Here is a 15,491-nt window from a genome sequence, read left to right as displayed (position 1 = left end):
ACTTCCAGAATCTTTCTCCACCTCCAGCTTTCCCGCTTTGGTTCTCCATACGGTTCCCCCTTCCCACAGACATGGTCCCTTCCCAGGTCCTCACTCATCCCTCTGGGTCTTTGCCCACATTCCCTTATATGTGGAGGAATCCTTTCTTCTAATCCATGAAGTCCTCCCTCATTAACTCTACCTTCTCTCTACCACCAGTGAAGTTCTGTATTTTTAGCCAAAGCCAGCCTGTCAACTTGGGGACTTGCTCCCATTCCTTCACTTCTGAACCACAACATTGTTCCAGCAGTTCTCCCCTTGAGCTCCTGCATCATTAATTTATCCATCTCCACGGGATGTTTTCCATTAACATCCACCATGCTATGTCTCCAGTCTTTTTTGAAAAGCCATTTTGGGTTCTAATGCCTCACATTTCTGTATCTTTATTTGAACAGACCTCTTTGAGGAGTTTATATTACCCTTTCTAACACTAATTGCTGTCTTTCCATTCTCTCTCTCTCTCTCTCTCTCGATGGAGTTTTGCTCTTGTCGCCCAGGCTGGAATGCAATGGCACAGTCTGGGCTCACTGCAACCTCCACCTCCTGGGTTCAAGTGATTCTCCTCAGCCTCCTGAGTAGCTGGGATTACAGGTGCGCACCACCACGCCCAGATAATTTTTGTATTTTTACTAGAGACAGAGTTTCACCATGTTGGCCAGGCTGGTCTCGAACTCTTGACCTCAGGTGATCCACCCGCCTCGGCCTCCCAAAGTGCCGGGATTACAGGTGTGAGCCACTGTGCCCAGCCGTCCACTCTCTCTTGAATCCACTCCAGTCACACCTTCATCTCCATCATTCACCTGAGGCTGCTCCTGTTAAGGTCATGAATGATCTCTGTGTGGCTAAATCTAACATGCCTCATCTTAATTGGCTGACTGGCAACTTTTCATGCAGTTGATCTCTCCTTGAAAAACTTTTTTGTTTGGCTTCTAGTATTCCACACTCATCTTGTTTTCCTTCCATCTCACTGGCCACTGCTTGTCAGTTTCCTCTGTTTACTAGTCCCTCCTTTACTTTCCAGTTTCTTAACATAGAAGAGTCTCAGGGCCCACTCCTTAGATGTCTCCATTTACACTTAGTTGTTTGGTGTGTTATCCAGTTGCATGATTTTTTCTTTCTCACTCTCTCTGTATTATCTGAAGCCAGGACCCTCCCTGAGGACCATCAGGCTTCTGTGTTGAGGATAAACTGTTGGTTGAATGGTCTCAGAATGAAATGGGGAGGTTAGTTATGATGCTACTGGAGTGATGGTAGCAGTAGAGAGGGTGAGAAGTGGGCATTTTCTCGATGCATGCTTGAAGGTAGAGAGAACAGGATTTACTGTGGGTTAGGAAAAAAATCAAGGATAACACCATTGTTTTTGTCCTAAATAACTGGAAAGATGGAGCTGCCATTCACTGAAGTGAGAAATATCGTGAATACAGTGGGTTTGGTATGTGTGACTGAGTGGTGGTGAAGGGTAGAAAACCAGTTCATTTATTTTTGTATGGTTTGAGATGAATATTGGACTTCTAAGTTTATAATTTGACTGGACAATTTGGGAGTAATAGACTGTCGACCCCATGGGATCATGAGCTCCACTGGGTCAAGGCCTGTGTCATGTTCATTGATGTGTTTTGCATAGTTCTTGGCACGTAATAAACACTCAGATATTTAATTGTTGAAAACAAGATGCTTCTCAAAGTAATTTTTATTATGGGTTCCTCCTCACCAGCTGATTGCTTCCTCCTGTGGCACTACCACACACCTCATAGCCCCATTACAATGATCAATGCTTTGTCTGTCTCCACAGCCCTGACTTTGGATTCAACTAATGTAAGGTCTTACTATGCATTAGCCACTCTCCTAGGCCCTGGAGTTATGGGACAGTGGAAAATATTCTGGTGGGATGGATGGTAAATGTTCAGAAATCAAGCATGACCTTTAACTTCAGTGCACTCTAGATAAAAGCTTTTCTTCTTTGATGTGGAATGGTGACCCATCTGAAAGGTAAGTTAAAGCTCCTTCCCTAGACAGGAAGGACTTTTTAGCCTCCCTCACACCTTCCCTTAACACAATACAGCAGAGACAAGGAGCAGACAGACAATGTATTGCTGAGAAATATAGAGTGTATTTCTAGTGGCATCTGTCCCACCTGCACATTTATGGAAATGACAATACTGGTCCTCTGGAGGGCTGCAGCAGTTGGGGAGCCTATAAACTCTTTTTCATGGCTCTGCATGTTCTCCTTGAGCGGACCAATATTTCTATCTGAGGTGAGGGTCAGGAGCTAGGTTGGGTGCCCTGGTTTGGTGGCACAAGCCTCTCGAGGACAGTGACGAGGGCAGTGGCGGGGGTAGCTCAGGGCTGAGGCAGAGCCAGGTTGTCTGGAGTGTAGCCAGAGCTTATCGTCTAGGGATTGGGGACCATCCAAGAAGGCTGGGCCCACCAGCTTCTGAGCAGGACGAGATTGGGCCCTGGAGCAACCTGTTGGCTTCTCCGTCTTACTTCTCCCCACAGGGCTCTTGGCTGGAGCCAGGCTCTTCGCAACATTTTCTTTTCTGGTTTTGGCCACCTTCGCAGCGGCTGAGAACATGGAGTCCTCATGCCCTTTACCTTTTGTCTTGGGGTTAATATGCTGCAGAAAACATTTAATTTTATTTCTGAAGCTAGACTCTGGAAGGCTGGGCTTCTTTTGAGCATGGGCTGGCGTCACCAGCCCATGCAAAACCTGGCCTTGCAAAGTTTGGCCCTGCAAAGGCTTAGCCTGAGTTGGTTGGCTCAGGAAAGGCTGACCCTGTGAAGCCTGGGGCAACACAGTCTGGGCATTCTCAGGAATTGTCGCTGGTTCAAGGATGACAGTTAGCTTGGTTTGACTGTCTTGCAGGTCCTTCTCAGACTCTTTCTCCCCAGGGACTCGTGGAGGTAGCTGTGGGAGCTTAAGCTGAGGGTGATGCTGGGGGCTGTGTTGACAGGGATCAGCAAGATGAAAGCTACGGCTCCATCGCCAGGACCCTCGGGGTGTCTTGTTTGGAAGCATCCCTGCTGGCCTCTGGTCTTCAGCAGGGCGTCTCTCTTCTCTGGTTGAGGAGCACCCAAACCCCGCATCCCCTTCTCTGTGGTCCCTGGCTGCTTTGGTTTCCTCTGGGTCCTCTCTGTTTCCTGCTAGCATGGGGACATGGGCTGGGTCCTTGCTCTTGCCAGGGCTTTGAGGCTCAGGGCCCCAGAGTTCCTCCAGGCTGGGTTTGTTCACATTGGCCTCTACCTGAACACAAAGCATGTGGGCCTCTGTCATGTCCCCACTGGGTTGTGAGATCTTGGAGACTGAGTGGGCAGAACCCTGGGGTACAGCTTTGGAATTGGATTGCTTTTGGTTCTGCTGCACTGCCTTCAAGTCATTGGCCAGCTGTTCTTTAAGGTGAACCCCTTCTGGATTAGGGGCAGGAAGAGTGTCTGGTAGGATGGGCAGTTCCTGGAGCAATGTCTCCCCTTGGTGGTTTAGACTTTCAAGAGACTTCTGTGTGCATATGTTCTCTGGTGCTGCAACAGTTTGTTCCCTGGACTTCCTTGCCCTAATGGGAATTCCCCATTGTATCTCTAGGACCTTTTTTCTCAGGTGGAAGTTTAGTTTGGTCAAGATATGTGTCTGGAGTGAGTGGGGGCTAGTAGGATGTGTCTGGCTTTCTAGAGGCAGTGTCTCCATTGTTCCTTTTACTGGCACTGCAGGCTGGAACTCTTTTGCAATGTCTGTACAACTCTCACTGTTGCCTTGAGGGCATGGCCCAAGACTTATACACTGTTCTTCAAATGAAACCATCTGAATCAGAGGCTCTGCTGGGATTTCCACGGGACTAGGCACCATCTCTGTGATGACAGATTGGCTAGTGACTGCCGGGGCCAGGGCCCTGGGGAGCGCCACATAATACAGAGCAGGCAGCCCTGACAGGAAGGCCAGATGCTTGTGCCGTAAAGTTGTCTCCAGTTTCTCAATGGCTTCCACAGACAAGACTCGGAGCAGCTTAGGGTGTTCAGTGACAGTACCTGGTAAAGCCTGTTGCTGCTGATCAAGGGCCGTTGGCATCCAGGGCATAACTTTGTGATGCAGGTCTGGGTCACTTGCTGTCTGCAGTTCCAGGAACTGGCTTTCTGGAATGCAGGGAAAAGGAGCCACTGCCAGGACCCCAGAAATTCTGCAGTCCCAGGACCTATGTACACAGGCGGGGATCTTGCCCTGGTGGATTTGTCCACATTTGGAGTTGATGTGGTTCTGCAGTATTGCCTTGACCTGAGTTAACAAGTGTGGCCTGGGGATGGACACTGGGGCCGCAATGGGTGACAGCACATCGCAAGCCCCGTTGGCCTCTAGGGCTACAGGCTGGGAGATGCTCACCTTGGCCAGGGCTGTGCTGCTGCAGGACACAGTCTGCTGGTCAGTGGAGGTAAGGAGCAACTGGATGGACTGCTGGATCTTCTGAGGCAGGCCCCAGCGATGGTGAATCGACTGTTTCTGGATGTGGAATTCCAGCAGCTTCCGGGCATGCTCCGGGAAGAAGAGTAGTTCCCTGGTGAGCACTGAGATGGACTTCCCTGTCTGGGAAGCTGTCGTGGTCTCAGGAGACTGAGCTTTGCTACAGGGCTCATGCTGCATGAGGCACTGGGTGTGCTGAGACCTCTGGAGGGCAGCTGGCCAGCCCCACTGAAGCTGGAGTTGCCTCTGTAGCAGGTGCCACTCCAAGGCTTCATACTCAGCCAGAGTCAGAAATGGGACATTGATCTGAGCTCGTTGATGGTCAGATGGAGACACCCAATTTGGGGAAAGTGGGGAAGAGGGTGGGGCTGACTGGGGTGAAGTTTTAGGGAGCAGTTGGGGGAAGGAGAGCTCATTGAAGAGAAAAGGATCCTTCAAGGGGGGCTTGGGCACATTTTCAATCTTGGGAAGGCCTTGAGATCCCGTGAAAGTGGCAACCAGGGACTCACTGTGCAGAGAAGGGAGCCCACAGAATAGCTGGCTGTATTTCTGCTGGAGATCACTCCCTGAGTCATTATCTTGTCCCCCAGACTGTGGATGGGGGCCACTTAGGGCTTGAAGGGCTGGAGAGGGCAAGGCTAGAGCCATAGGGTTTGGACTTTGCTGACAGTGGTGTCTTTGTTCTGGGTTCATTGTGGACCATTCAGAAACCCAGAAGGTCTGGATGGGCTGGCCAGCCACACATGAATACCAGGTCTGGAGGGAAATGGTCTCAAATCTGTGAAGAGAGACCTGAGGAGTATTCTTCAGGTTGAAAGAAACTGGCTGGTCATTTCCAGGTTGGTAATACAATGGTGGGTTTGGCATAAGCTGCCTCAGGGACTCCTCCACACGCCTTGGGAGCCCCCACCTCTGGAAATGCATCCATTTTTTAACATGTACCTCAAGAAGCCTCAGCACTTCAGGACTGAGAAATGGCAGGTGGGCAGGGAGGACCATATGCAAGGCTATTGGATGCATCCGGTTCAGGGTTTCTGGGTTCAGGGACAGCAAGGAGACCTGGGAATTCAAGTGATGCTGGCCTTGGTTTCCCTGGACAAGGCTGGGGTTGCTCTGCATCATCTCCTCCTGGTTCAGTGGAGCCCTTGGCTTCTCAAGCCTTGAAGAAGCTATGGTGTTTGGGCCCCGGAGCACATCTGGCACTTGAAATTCCTGCCCTAGCTGGAGGTGATCAGCCCAGTAATCTTGTATGCCATCTGCATACGTTGACTGGGCAGCTGACTGGGTTAAAGATTTCTGATCTGTTAATTGTGACAGTGTTGGGGTTACAGATGACAGTGAAAGCTCTCTGGTGTGCCAGGAATGAAACTCCAGACTCTGATCTAAAGACATACTAGACGTAGACAGCATCTCTAGGCAAGAGGAGCCCTGCAATGGCCCCGATAAAGTCAGGGAGATCTGGTTGTTCTCACCCACCAGCAATTGCTGAATCTCCAGAGCCACAGAATTGCAGATTTGGCAGCAGGGATCTGCACACAGGATTCGCCGCACACTTCCCTCCAGAGGAAGCCAGCCCTGGCTAGGAAGGGAAACACGGCAAAATTAACGATGGGGTGACATCTGCCTTCTTGGAAGAGTGTGGGCTGGAGTGGGCACTCTCCTTTCCCAGTCCTGAAAACCCTGGGGCCTATACCATCTTGTTGTCTACCTGTCTGCTTTCCTTGCTAAGAAAATGCCATTTGGCAAGGTGTGGTGGGCTGGGCTGATGGTCTGGAGCTTGTTGGGCAAGGCCTCAGACAACCCATGGGAGGGCATGGCCCTCAGAGAGGGCTGGGAGTTGGAGTCAGTTCTCTGTTGACCTTGTTGAAAAGCTGAACTAGGAGAATGGAGCTAGGCAGTTAGCTGATGGGGCATCACCAGGAACATCACCAGTTAGAACCCAGACCAGTCTTATTTGAGGCTAAGAAATCCAAAGCCTGTATTCAGTACTTCCAAGCTGTAGAAAATGAGGTCCTTGTGGGACTCCTGCATTCTGGGGTATTTGGTACCCCTAATGTTATACCCAGTATCTCTTCGGAACCAGTCCTGTTCTCTAGAGCTCTTAAGGAGAGGATAATATAATAGACTCCTATCTAAGGAGTGTCCCAAGTACTGGCCTCACTGAAGACAGAACCGGAGGAGGTCATGTCAGCAGAGTCTAGCCAGAGTCAGGTATTTTCCCATGAAAGGGTATAGCTTTATTCCCTTGAAAGAGTATAAAGAGAATAAGACAAGGATGACTTCCTTATTCAAAACCCATTCTCTTAACTGGGTAACTTATCTCATGGCTGAGTGCAGCTCCATGTAATATGTTTTATGAATTATACACTAGTAAAATCCTGAATCGTAGAACTGCTGTTACCCTAGCACAGAACTGAACTGGGCGGCTCATCTCTCCTGAGACATGTGAACCCCACTCTTCCCTGGCAACCCTCTCAACCAGTGTCCCTGCTTCCACTGTGTATGTCTCCCTCCCAGCCATTATCTTTCTCCTTAGTCCTGCCCCAGGCCAAGCCAAGAAATCATCATAGGCCAGGCTGGTTGTTGATAGAGTGCAAAGAGCAATAGATCACCTTTTAATGATGGAGAGCAGCTTCTGTGGCTTCTCAGCTTCTTCCCGGGAACGTCTCCTAGCTGAGGAACGGGGAGACAGTGTTATATGGCATGGGATAATTTCATAGGCATCCTATAGGAAGCTGAATAGTAAGGCCTTTGACTTTCATCAAGAAAAGACTACAGTCCTGAAAAGTCCGTACTCTAAGGCATGTCTGAGTACAGCATCGCTGTAACACAATGTCCCATATCTAATTTCATTTGATTTTTACAACCACGATGTGATTGAGGCAGGATTGTCAGTGTTTTGCTCATTTTGTCTATAAGAATGAGAGATGAAATGACTTCCACAGGGTCATAAAACTAGTAAGTTATACAATTAAGAACATCTGCTCTACTTTCTTAATTCTTCATTTCCAGGGCATTGAGGTACAGGATTTTGGAACATTCTCAAGTTATGATTTCCCACCCATGGAAATTTCAGTCTGGGGAACTGGAGTCTTCAGTGGCAGAGCACCTGGCTCTTGGCTCCAGAGGTCACAGAGGGACAGGATTCATGGGAAACACCCACAGTGGAAGGGAGTCAGAGGAGAGATTGGGACTTTACCTGTTGATGCTGCATCTCTAGCTCTTTGCCTGACTTTTTGGTGACACTTAGAAGACAAAAACATTAGAATGTGAAGCTGGGACACCATTTTCTTCCTGATGTCCAAAATGAGACAAAACTTATATACATTTTCCACTCGCTTTCTATATATCTATCTGTATTTTATACACTCTCCTGGACTTCCTTTGCCTATTCCACATTTTACCCCATTTTCCTTCTCTGCTTATTTTGGATTCACTTGGAGGCTTTTCCAAATTCTATACCTCCCATCTGATTCACAGAGAAGTCCTGCTGGATGCTGAGGATGACACAGGAGGAAAAGCAGAACAGACGAAAGGGTAAATGGTTCTAACAACCAAAGGACTTCTGCTTACAAAGCCCACCAACCAGAAAAATCCCCCATATTCAGAGATCTTCCGAGATCCAGCAAGATAGACTTCATATTATCTAGTTCTCAATCCAAGCCAAATAGAGAGGTTCTTGGCTTTTCAATCAGAGTATGTTGCGGGAAGGGCCTGGTAAGGAATTATAGTCTCTGAGAAGAAAAGTATTACACAAAGGTAACTGAAAGTATGCTATAAAAATTCTGGGGTGGGGATTATAAGGGAGCACGCTAAGAACTTATAGGCTTCTTATCTGAGGCTTAATTAGTTCAGTTGGGATCACAGCCCTACCCGGCAGCAGCTCCTTTTAGGTTCTGAACTCAATTCATGGTGGCTCCTTTTCACTTGCCAGATAATTACAATAACGATGAAGATGGAGCCATAGATGTATAAGGGATATCCAACTTCCCACAGAACAAAAGTAGGGCTCAACATGGTCTAAACTTCATTAGCATGAGATCAGCCATCCCTCTATCTCAGAATTCAGGGTTCTGGTGCCTAATGACTCCCAGTGCTAGGCCTTGTCATGTCCACCTCACAGAGGACGGAACTAGGCCACCAGACTGCATCACAAAGCCCTCCTGTTTCATAAGGTACATGTAGTAGGGAAGCTCATGTGGTGATTCAGTCTGTAGATGAGGGTGTTTTGAGCCTGGGACTGAAGGTGCCACAAGCAGTGTCTATTTCCTAGTCTGTCTTCACTTTCCACTCCCTATACCAGCCTGATGTCTCGGCTCTCTCCTTCACAACTGTATGGTCACCTGTCCTCAGAAAACTGAGTGCTTTGGCACAGGTGTCACCTCATAAGAAGGGGTGGATAGGCCAGAGGAACCTCCACTAACTCTCCCACTAGTTTTGGTAATATACCTGAGAAACACACATGAATTTAGGGAGGGCGGAGTCTGGTTATGGCTTGGAAATGGAGATCTTTGATGTTTTAGGCAATGGGTGATTGGTAACAGAGGTGCACGAAGGGGACCATGGCTGATGTGGTAGGGTGGTAGGGAGAGGCCAAGGTGGTTGTACGTATCTGGTCTGTGTGGCCTCAAGCTTGCAGATGGGTTGGGAGAGACTGTAAATGCTACCTTCCATGGAGGCACATTCATGCTTAGGGAGATGAATGCCTGCAGAGATGGGTTAGTGGCCGCTTCTGACTGTGGGTCACAAGTGACTAGTTGCTGTTCATGGTTGGATGTATGCTGTTTGCCTGAGGATGTTTTTTTTGTTTGTTTGTTTATTTTTCTCAAATCCGGATTTTGTAAATTTTTAGGCAGGGCATGTGTTTTCCAATTCAGCTTCAGGACCCATTACTTCCATAGCCAGACTATTGATTTACCTGCCTAGCTTTTGTAGATATTGTGATATGCCACCAACACCTCAGTATTCCTGAATTTCCTTGAGAGAGTTCTGCTCTGGTAATGGTGGTCTCAGGCCAAGAAACCTTTGGGCTGAAAATCTCTGAAGAGGCTTTGGTCCTTCCTCAGTATCCAGCCCACCCAGCAGATGTGGTAAGCACCCAATATGTGCTCAGCCCTAAGCTGGGGAGTGTTGAGGATACAAAGACATTTGAGCCGCATTGGCTTTCTGCTTTCAAGATACTTAAAAATGTAGTTTCAAAGACAAGACTAATTCATACAAAGCAAGAGCCAACAATCACTACAAATAGACTTATATACTCATTTGTAAGGCTCTGGCCACAAACATTCCATTTCAGAAAAGAGAAATCATAGTGAGGATCATGGTCATCAGAGAGGGCTCCTGGGTAGTCGAAGTTAAGTTTGACAGTGCAGGTTGTGGGTAAAAGGACTCTTCCTGGTGGGAGAAAAACTTACCAGCTCATGCTGAAACTAGGGAATGGGCCATGGAGTTCATTTGGCAATAAGAAATGCAGTGTATCTCTAGGAGAATATAGAAGGGTGGACTGGAGAGCAACTGTGAGAAGGATTGGAGGATCAGGATAGAGGCCTCTTGATGGAGGGAGGGCCTTTGTATCTATTTTATTTCAATCCCTAAGACTATTTTTTTTAAAGTAAGTATACTTACACATGTCACAAACTTTAAAAGGCAGAAGAGGTGTATAGCTGTCTCTTTCTCATCCCTGTCTCCTCCTATTTTTCTTCCTCATGTATCTCTCTTTTAAAAAATGTTTTATTTTTATTTTGTATGGGTACATAGTAGGTGTATCTATTTATGGGGTACGTGAGATATGTTGATACAGGCATACAATGCATAATAATCACATCAGGGTAAATGGGGTATCCATCACCTCAAGTATTTATCCTTTCTTTGTGTTACAAACATTCCAATTATACTTCTAGTTATTTGAAAATGTACAATAAATTATTATTGACTGTAACCACCCTGTTGTGCTATCAAATACTAGGTCTTATTTATTCTATCTAATTATATTTTTTGTATACATTAACCATCTGCCCTTCTCCCACCCAAACCCCCACACCTCACCCCGCTACCTTTCCCAGCCTCTGGTAACCATCATTCTATTCTCTATCTCCATGAGTTCAATTGTTTTAATTTTTAGCTCCCACAAATGAGTGAGAACATGCAAAATTATTTTGCCATTCCTGGCTTATTTCACTTAATGTAATGTTCTTCAGTTCCATTCATGTTGTTGCAAATGACGGGACCACATTCTTTTTTTATGGCTGAATAGCACTCCATTGTGTATATGTACCACATTTTCTTTATCCATTCGTCTGTTGATGGACATTTAGTTTGCTTCCAAATCTTGGCTATTGTGTAACTATAGGAGTGCAGATATCTCTTCAATATACTGATTTCCTTTCTTTTGGTTATTGGTTATATACCTAGCAGTGGTATTGCTGGATCATATAGTAGTTGTACTTTTAGGGTTTTTTTTTTTTTTTTTGGACAGGTTTTTGCTCTGTTACCCAGGCTGGAGTGCAGTGGCGTGATCATGGCTCACTGGAGCCTCAACCTCCTGGACTCAAGCAATCCTCCTGCCTCAGCCTCCCAGGTAGCTGGGACCACAGACATGCATCACCACACTCAGCTAATTTTTGGATTTTTTTTTTTTTTGTAGAGATGAGGTCTCACTTTATTGCCCATGTTGGTCTTGAACTCATAGGCTCAGGTGATCCTCCCACCTCGGCCTCCTAAAGTGTTGGGATTACAGGTGTGAGCCTATTTTTAGTTTTTTTGGGGAACCTCCATACTGGTCTCCATAGTAGCTGTACTAATTTACATTCCCACCATCAGTGTGCAGGGGTTCTCTTTTTCTCCACATCCTTGCCAGCATTCATTATTACCTGTCTTTTGGATAAAAGCCATTTTAACTGGGGTGAGATGATATCTCAGTGTAGTTTTGATTTGCATTTCTCTGATGATCACTGACATTGAGCACCTTTTCAGAGACCTGTTTGAAATTTGTATATCTTCTTTTGAGAAATGTCTTCTTTTGACAAAAGATCTTTTGTCCATTTTTCAATAGGATTATTAGATTTTTTTTTCTAATGAGTTGTTTGAGCTCCTTATATGTTCTGGTTATCAATCCCATGTCCAGATGAATAGTTTGTAAATATATTTTCTCCCATTCTGGGCTTGTCTCTTCACTTTGTTGATTGTTTCCTTTGCTGTGCAAAAGCTTTTTAACTTGATGTGAGCCCATTTGTCCACTTTTGCTGCTTTGGCTGTTTGTGCTTATGGGGTATTGCTCCACAAAGAAATCTTTGCCCCTAGACCAATTTCCTGGAGAGTTTCCTCAATACTCGTGTATCTTTCAGAATTAATTTAGCATGGGAAGCATAAATAAATTGATATATTTTCTTCATAAATGGAAACATGCTAGATACTGTTTTCCCTTTTCTTTTACTTTTAATTATTGTGAATATATCTTCTGTATATAATTTTCTTTAATGTTTGTACAGTCTTCTTTGGTAAAACTATAACATGACTTATTTTCAATCCTATATCTGTGGATATTTCTTTAAAGTTTTTTTGTTCTACCAAATAACACTGACATGAACCTCATGTGTATAAGTTCTTGTACACTGGTATGAGTATATAACTAGGAGAAATTCCTAAGAGTTGAATTAATGGGTCAAAAGGTGTGTGTATTTTAAATGTTGATATTGCATAATTGCCTACCAATTGTATGAATTTGCACTCTCACCAAAACTCTGTAAGGGTGCCTCTCTTCCTATGCTTGTTGACTCAATATTATCAAATTTTTGATCTTTGTCGATATGAGAAGTGCAAATTTGTATTTTACATATTTATAAATGTGTTTCAATGTATGATAATCACCTTTTTGCTTCTTTTCTGTGAAATATCTCTTCCTATTCTTAGCTCACAGATTATTGGGCAAAAATCACTTATTGATGTATAAGTGTTTTTTAATATTAAGAAATTATATATGTATCAGAAATACTTTTTCTCAGTTTGTCATTTGATATTTATGATGAGTTTTTGCCACACGTAAATTTTTGGATTTTATGTAGTTGAATTTATTAGTCTTTTATTTTATGGCTTCTGTGGGTCTTTTTTTTTTTTTTTGAGACGGAGTCTCACTGTGTTGCCATGATGCTGGATTTCAGTGGTGCCATTATGGCTCACTGCAACCTTGATCTCTTGGGCTCAAGCGATCTTCCCACCTCAGCCTCCCTAGTAGCTGGGATCACAGGCACATGCCACCATACCTGGCTAATTTTTATTTTTATTTTGTAGAGATGGGGGTCTCCTGTGTTGTCCAGGATGGTTTTGAACCCCTAGTCTCATGCAATCCTCCTGCCTCGGCCCTCCAAATTGCTGCTATTATAGGCATGTACTACTGTGCCCGGCCATGGCTTCTGTGTTTTAAGTCACACTTAGAAAGGTTTTTCTCTTCCTGAAGTTATAAAAAAGTTACAATTCTTCAGGTACTCATGGTTTCATTATTTTTGATAAATGAATGAAGTTAGAACCTGTATTAGTTAAGAATTACACTGAGGTACATCTAACAGAGATTCAACTACAAAATAGGGTTTCTCGGGCTTCTGGATTCCTGAGAAAGGAAAGTTGGAAGTAGCATTACTTTCACTCTTACAACAAAAGAAATCACACATACAAGAAGAAAAGAAATCACAAGACACTCTGTAAATTCACAACTTTTCTTGAATTTGTCAGCAAGCTGAAGTTCTAGGTCAACTCAATTAACCTTAATCTAAGGAAAGACATCTTGAAGGAGATGTAGCACAGGTATACTTGCTTATTTGGAGCCGACTCCCCCACTCCCCTCCCATCAAGCTTGTAAGAATCCAGATAAAAGTTTTAATGAATTGCTAAAGGCCAACTGTAGCCCAGCGTGAGAATACAGAAATGCTGGGACTTACAAGTACAGGGAGAATTCACACTCACTTGCAGGGTCCTTTCCACGAACCTTAGTGTGTATTCACAAGAAAGACTGGGGGTAGTGTGAGAGTCCTGAAAAAATATCACTCGTGGTACAGGCCTGGGGAAAAGGAAGAGCAGCTGCTGAGGGGAAAGGCACCAAGCCCTTCCCAGATTCTTCTCCCTTCTCTTCGCTATGGAAACAAAAGCCTTAAGTTGCTAGATGAAGAGCAGTAAGTCCTGTCGTGAGGCCGTAAATCACGTATAGGTGAAGACCCATTGCAGCTGGAAAAAGGGAAAAGAAAAAAATCCTCTACCTTTGTAGGCCCCAGACCATCAGAAGTATTCCAGCTGGGGGTGGCATAGGATCAGGGAGAAGGCCCTGTCCTGAGATTCAGGGGCACAGTGCCTGTCTAAAACTGAAGCTGAATCAGAAAAACAGAATCTCCCCACCCTGACCAACCAGGCTAATAAGCATTAAGTAACAACTGCAGTCTACTGCTGAAATACCATCAAAAGCATGGAGGATGACATTGAGCAAACCTCTGGCAAACCAGCCTCAACCGTAAACACAAAGTAATATTAGAGAAACCTGGAGCCTGTTATGCACTGACAGTAACATAGCAAGAACAAAACCCAAACACAGCTCAGCTCCTGACCAGACTGAATCAATCTCCCATACTAAAGTCCTAGCAGAAGGAAAGGGGTGATCATTTTCAGGTATAAAAATGATTTAACTCAGTCTACTCTCTTACAATAGATGTCCAGCTTTCTTTTTTCTTTTTTTTTTTTGAGACAGAGTCTCACTTTGTCGCCAGGGCTGGAGTGCAATGGCTCAATCTCAGCTCACTGCAACCTCCGCCTCCTGGGTTCAAGCGATTCTCCTGCCTCAGCCTCCCAAGTAGCTGGGATTACAGGCACCTGCCACTATGCCCAGCTAATTTGTTGTATTTTTAGTAGAGATGGGGTTTCACCATATTGGCCAGGCAGGTCTTGAACTCCCGACTTTGTGATTCGCCCACCTCGGCCTCCCAAAGTGCTGGAATTACAAGCGTGAGCCACCGCACCCGGCCCAGATATCCAGCTTTCAACAAAATATTATTACAAGGCATATGAAGAAGCAAGAGAAAATCACCATACTATAAAGTGACAAAGCAGGCCGGGCGCGGTGGCTCACGCCTGTAATCCTGGCACTTTGGGAGGCCTTGGCCGGTGGATCATGAGGTCAGGAGTTCAAGACCAGCCTGGCCAATATGGTGAAACCCTGTCTCTACCAAAAATACAAAAATTAGCTGGGCGCGGTGGCAGATGCCTGTAATCCCAGCTACTCAGGAGGCTGAGACAGGAGAATCGCTTGAATCCGGGTAGCGGAGGTTGCAGTGAGCCAAGATTGTGCCATTGCACTCCAGCCTGGGTGAAAGAGTAAGAGACTCCCTCTAAAAAAAAAAAAAAGACAAAGCAATTAACATAACCAGACTTAGATATATGATACATATATTGGAATTATCAGAAAGAGAAACTTAAGGAACTATGTTTAATATGTTAAAGGATCTAGTGGAAATGGTAGACAGCCTTCCTGATCAGATGGGTAATTTCATCAGAGAGATGGCAACTCTAAGAAATAATAAAATGGAAATTCTGGAAATAGTAAGTATAGTTACACAGATAAAGGTTGCTTTTGTCAGGCTCACCTGTAGTAGTTTTTTTCCTCCACAGTGGAGGAAAAAATAAGTGAACCTGAAGATAATTCCATAGAAATTATCCGACATGAAACAGAAAGAAAAAAGTGAAAAAAGCAAAACAATACCAGAACAGAGCATCCAAGAGCTGTGGCACAATATTAAACAAACACACGTATATGCAACTGACATCCCAGGAGAAAAGAAAGATGATGGAACAGAAGAAATATTTGAAGAAATAATGGCCAGGGGTTTTTCAAAAAAAGAAAAACAACTTTTTTTTTGAGACAGGGTCTCATTCTCACCCAGACTGGAGTGCAGTGGCACAATGATGGCTCACTGTAGCCTCGACCTCTCAGCCTCAAGAGACCCTCCCATCTCAGCCTCCTGAGTAGCTG

The 15,491-nt window shown here is 45.1% G+C and overlaps 1 protein-coding gene and 1 long non-coding RNA gene across 2 annotated transcripts in view; one reads left to right on the top strand and one right to left on the bottom strand.

Moving 5' to 3' along the window:
• LOC134728581 (uncharacterized) overlaps window positions 1-12,348 on the top strand; it is a 31,487-nt gene extending 19,139 nt beyond the window's left edge. The window contains exon 3 of the long non-coding RNA XR_010109154.1: window positions 10,962-12,348. This is a non-coding gene — a long non-coding RNA (uncharacterized LOC134728581). The remainder of the gene's footprint in view (window positions 1-10,961) is intronic.
• Window positions 964-10,950, bottom strand: LOC100978883 (SPATA31 subfamily F member 1). The gene is made up of 4 exons (XM_008955201.4): window positions 8,360-10,950; window positions 7,686-7,731; window positions 7,099-7,159; window positions 964-6,065 (listed from the first exon to the last, which is right to left on the bottom strand). The coding sequence occupies exons 1-4, from the start codon at window positions 8,501-8,503 to the stop codon at window positions 2,309-2,311; spliced, it is 4,008 nt and encodes a 1,335-aa protein (XP_008953449.3). The 5' UTR covers window positions 8,504-10,950; the 3' UTR covers window positions 964-2,308.
• Window positions 12,349-15,491: the final 3,143 nt, after the last annotated feature.

Source organism: Pan paniscus, chromosome 11 (genome assembly GCF_029289425.2).
Source record: "Pan paniscus chromosome 11, NHGRI_mPanPan1-v2.0_pri, whole genome shotgun sequence".
NCBI classification, from domain to species: Eukaryota; Metazoa; Chordata; class Mammalia; order Primates; family Hominidae; genus Pan; species Pan paniscus.
The sequence above is the reverse complement of the archived record's forward strand: the minus strand, read 5'-3'. Positions and strand labels throughout refer to the sequence as shown.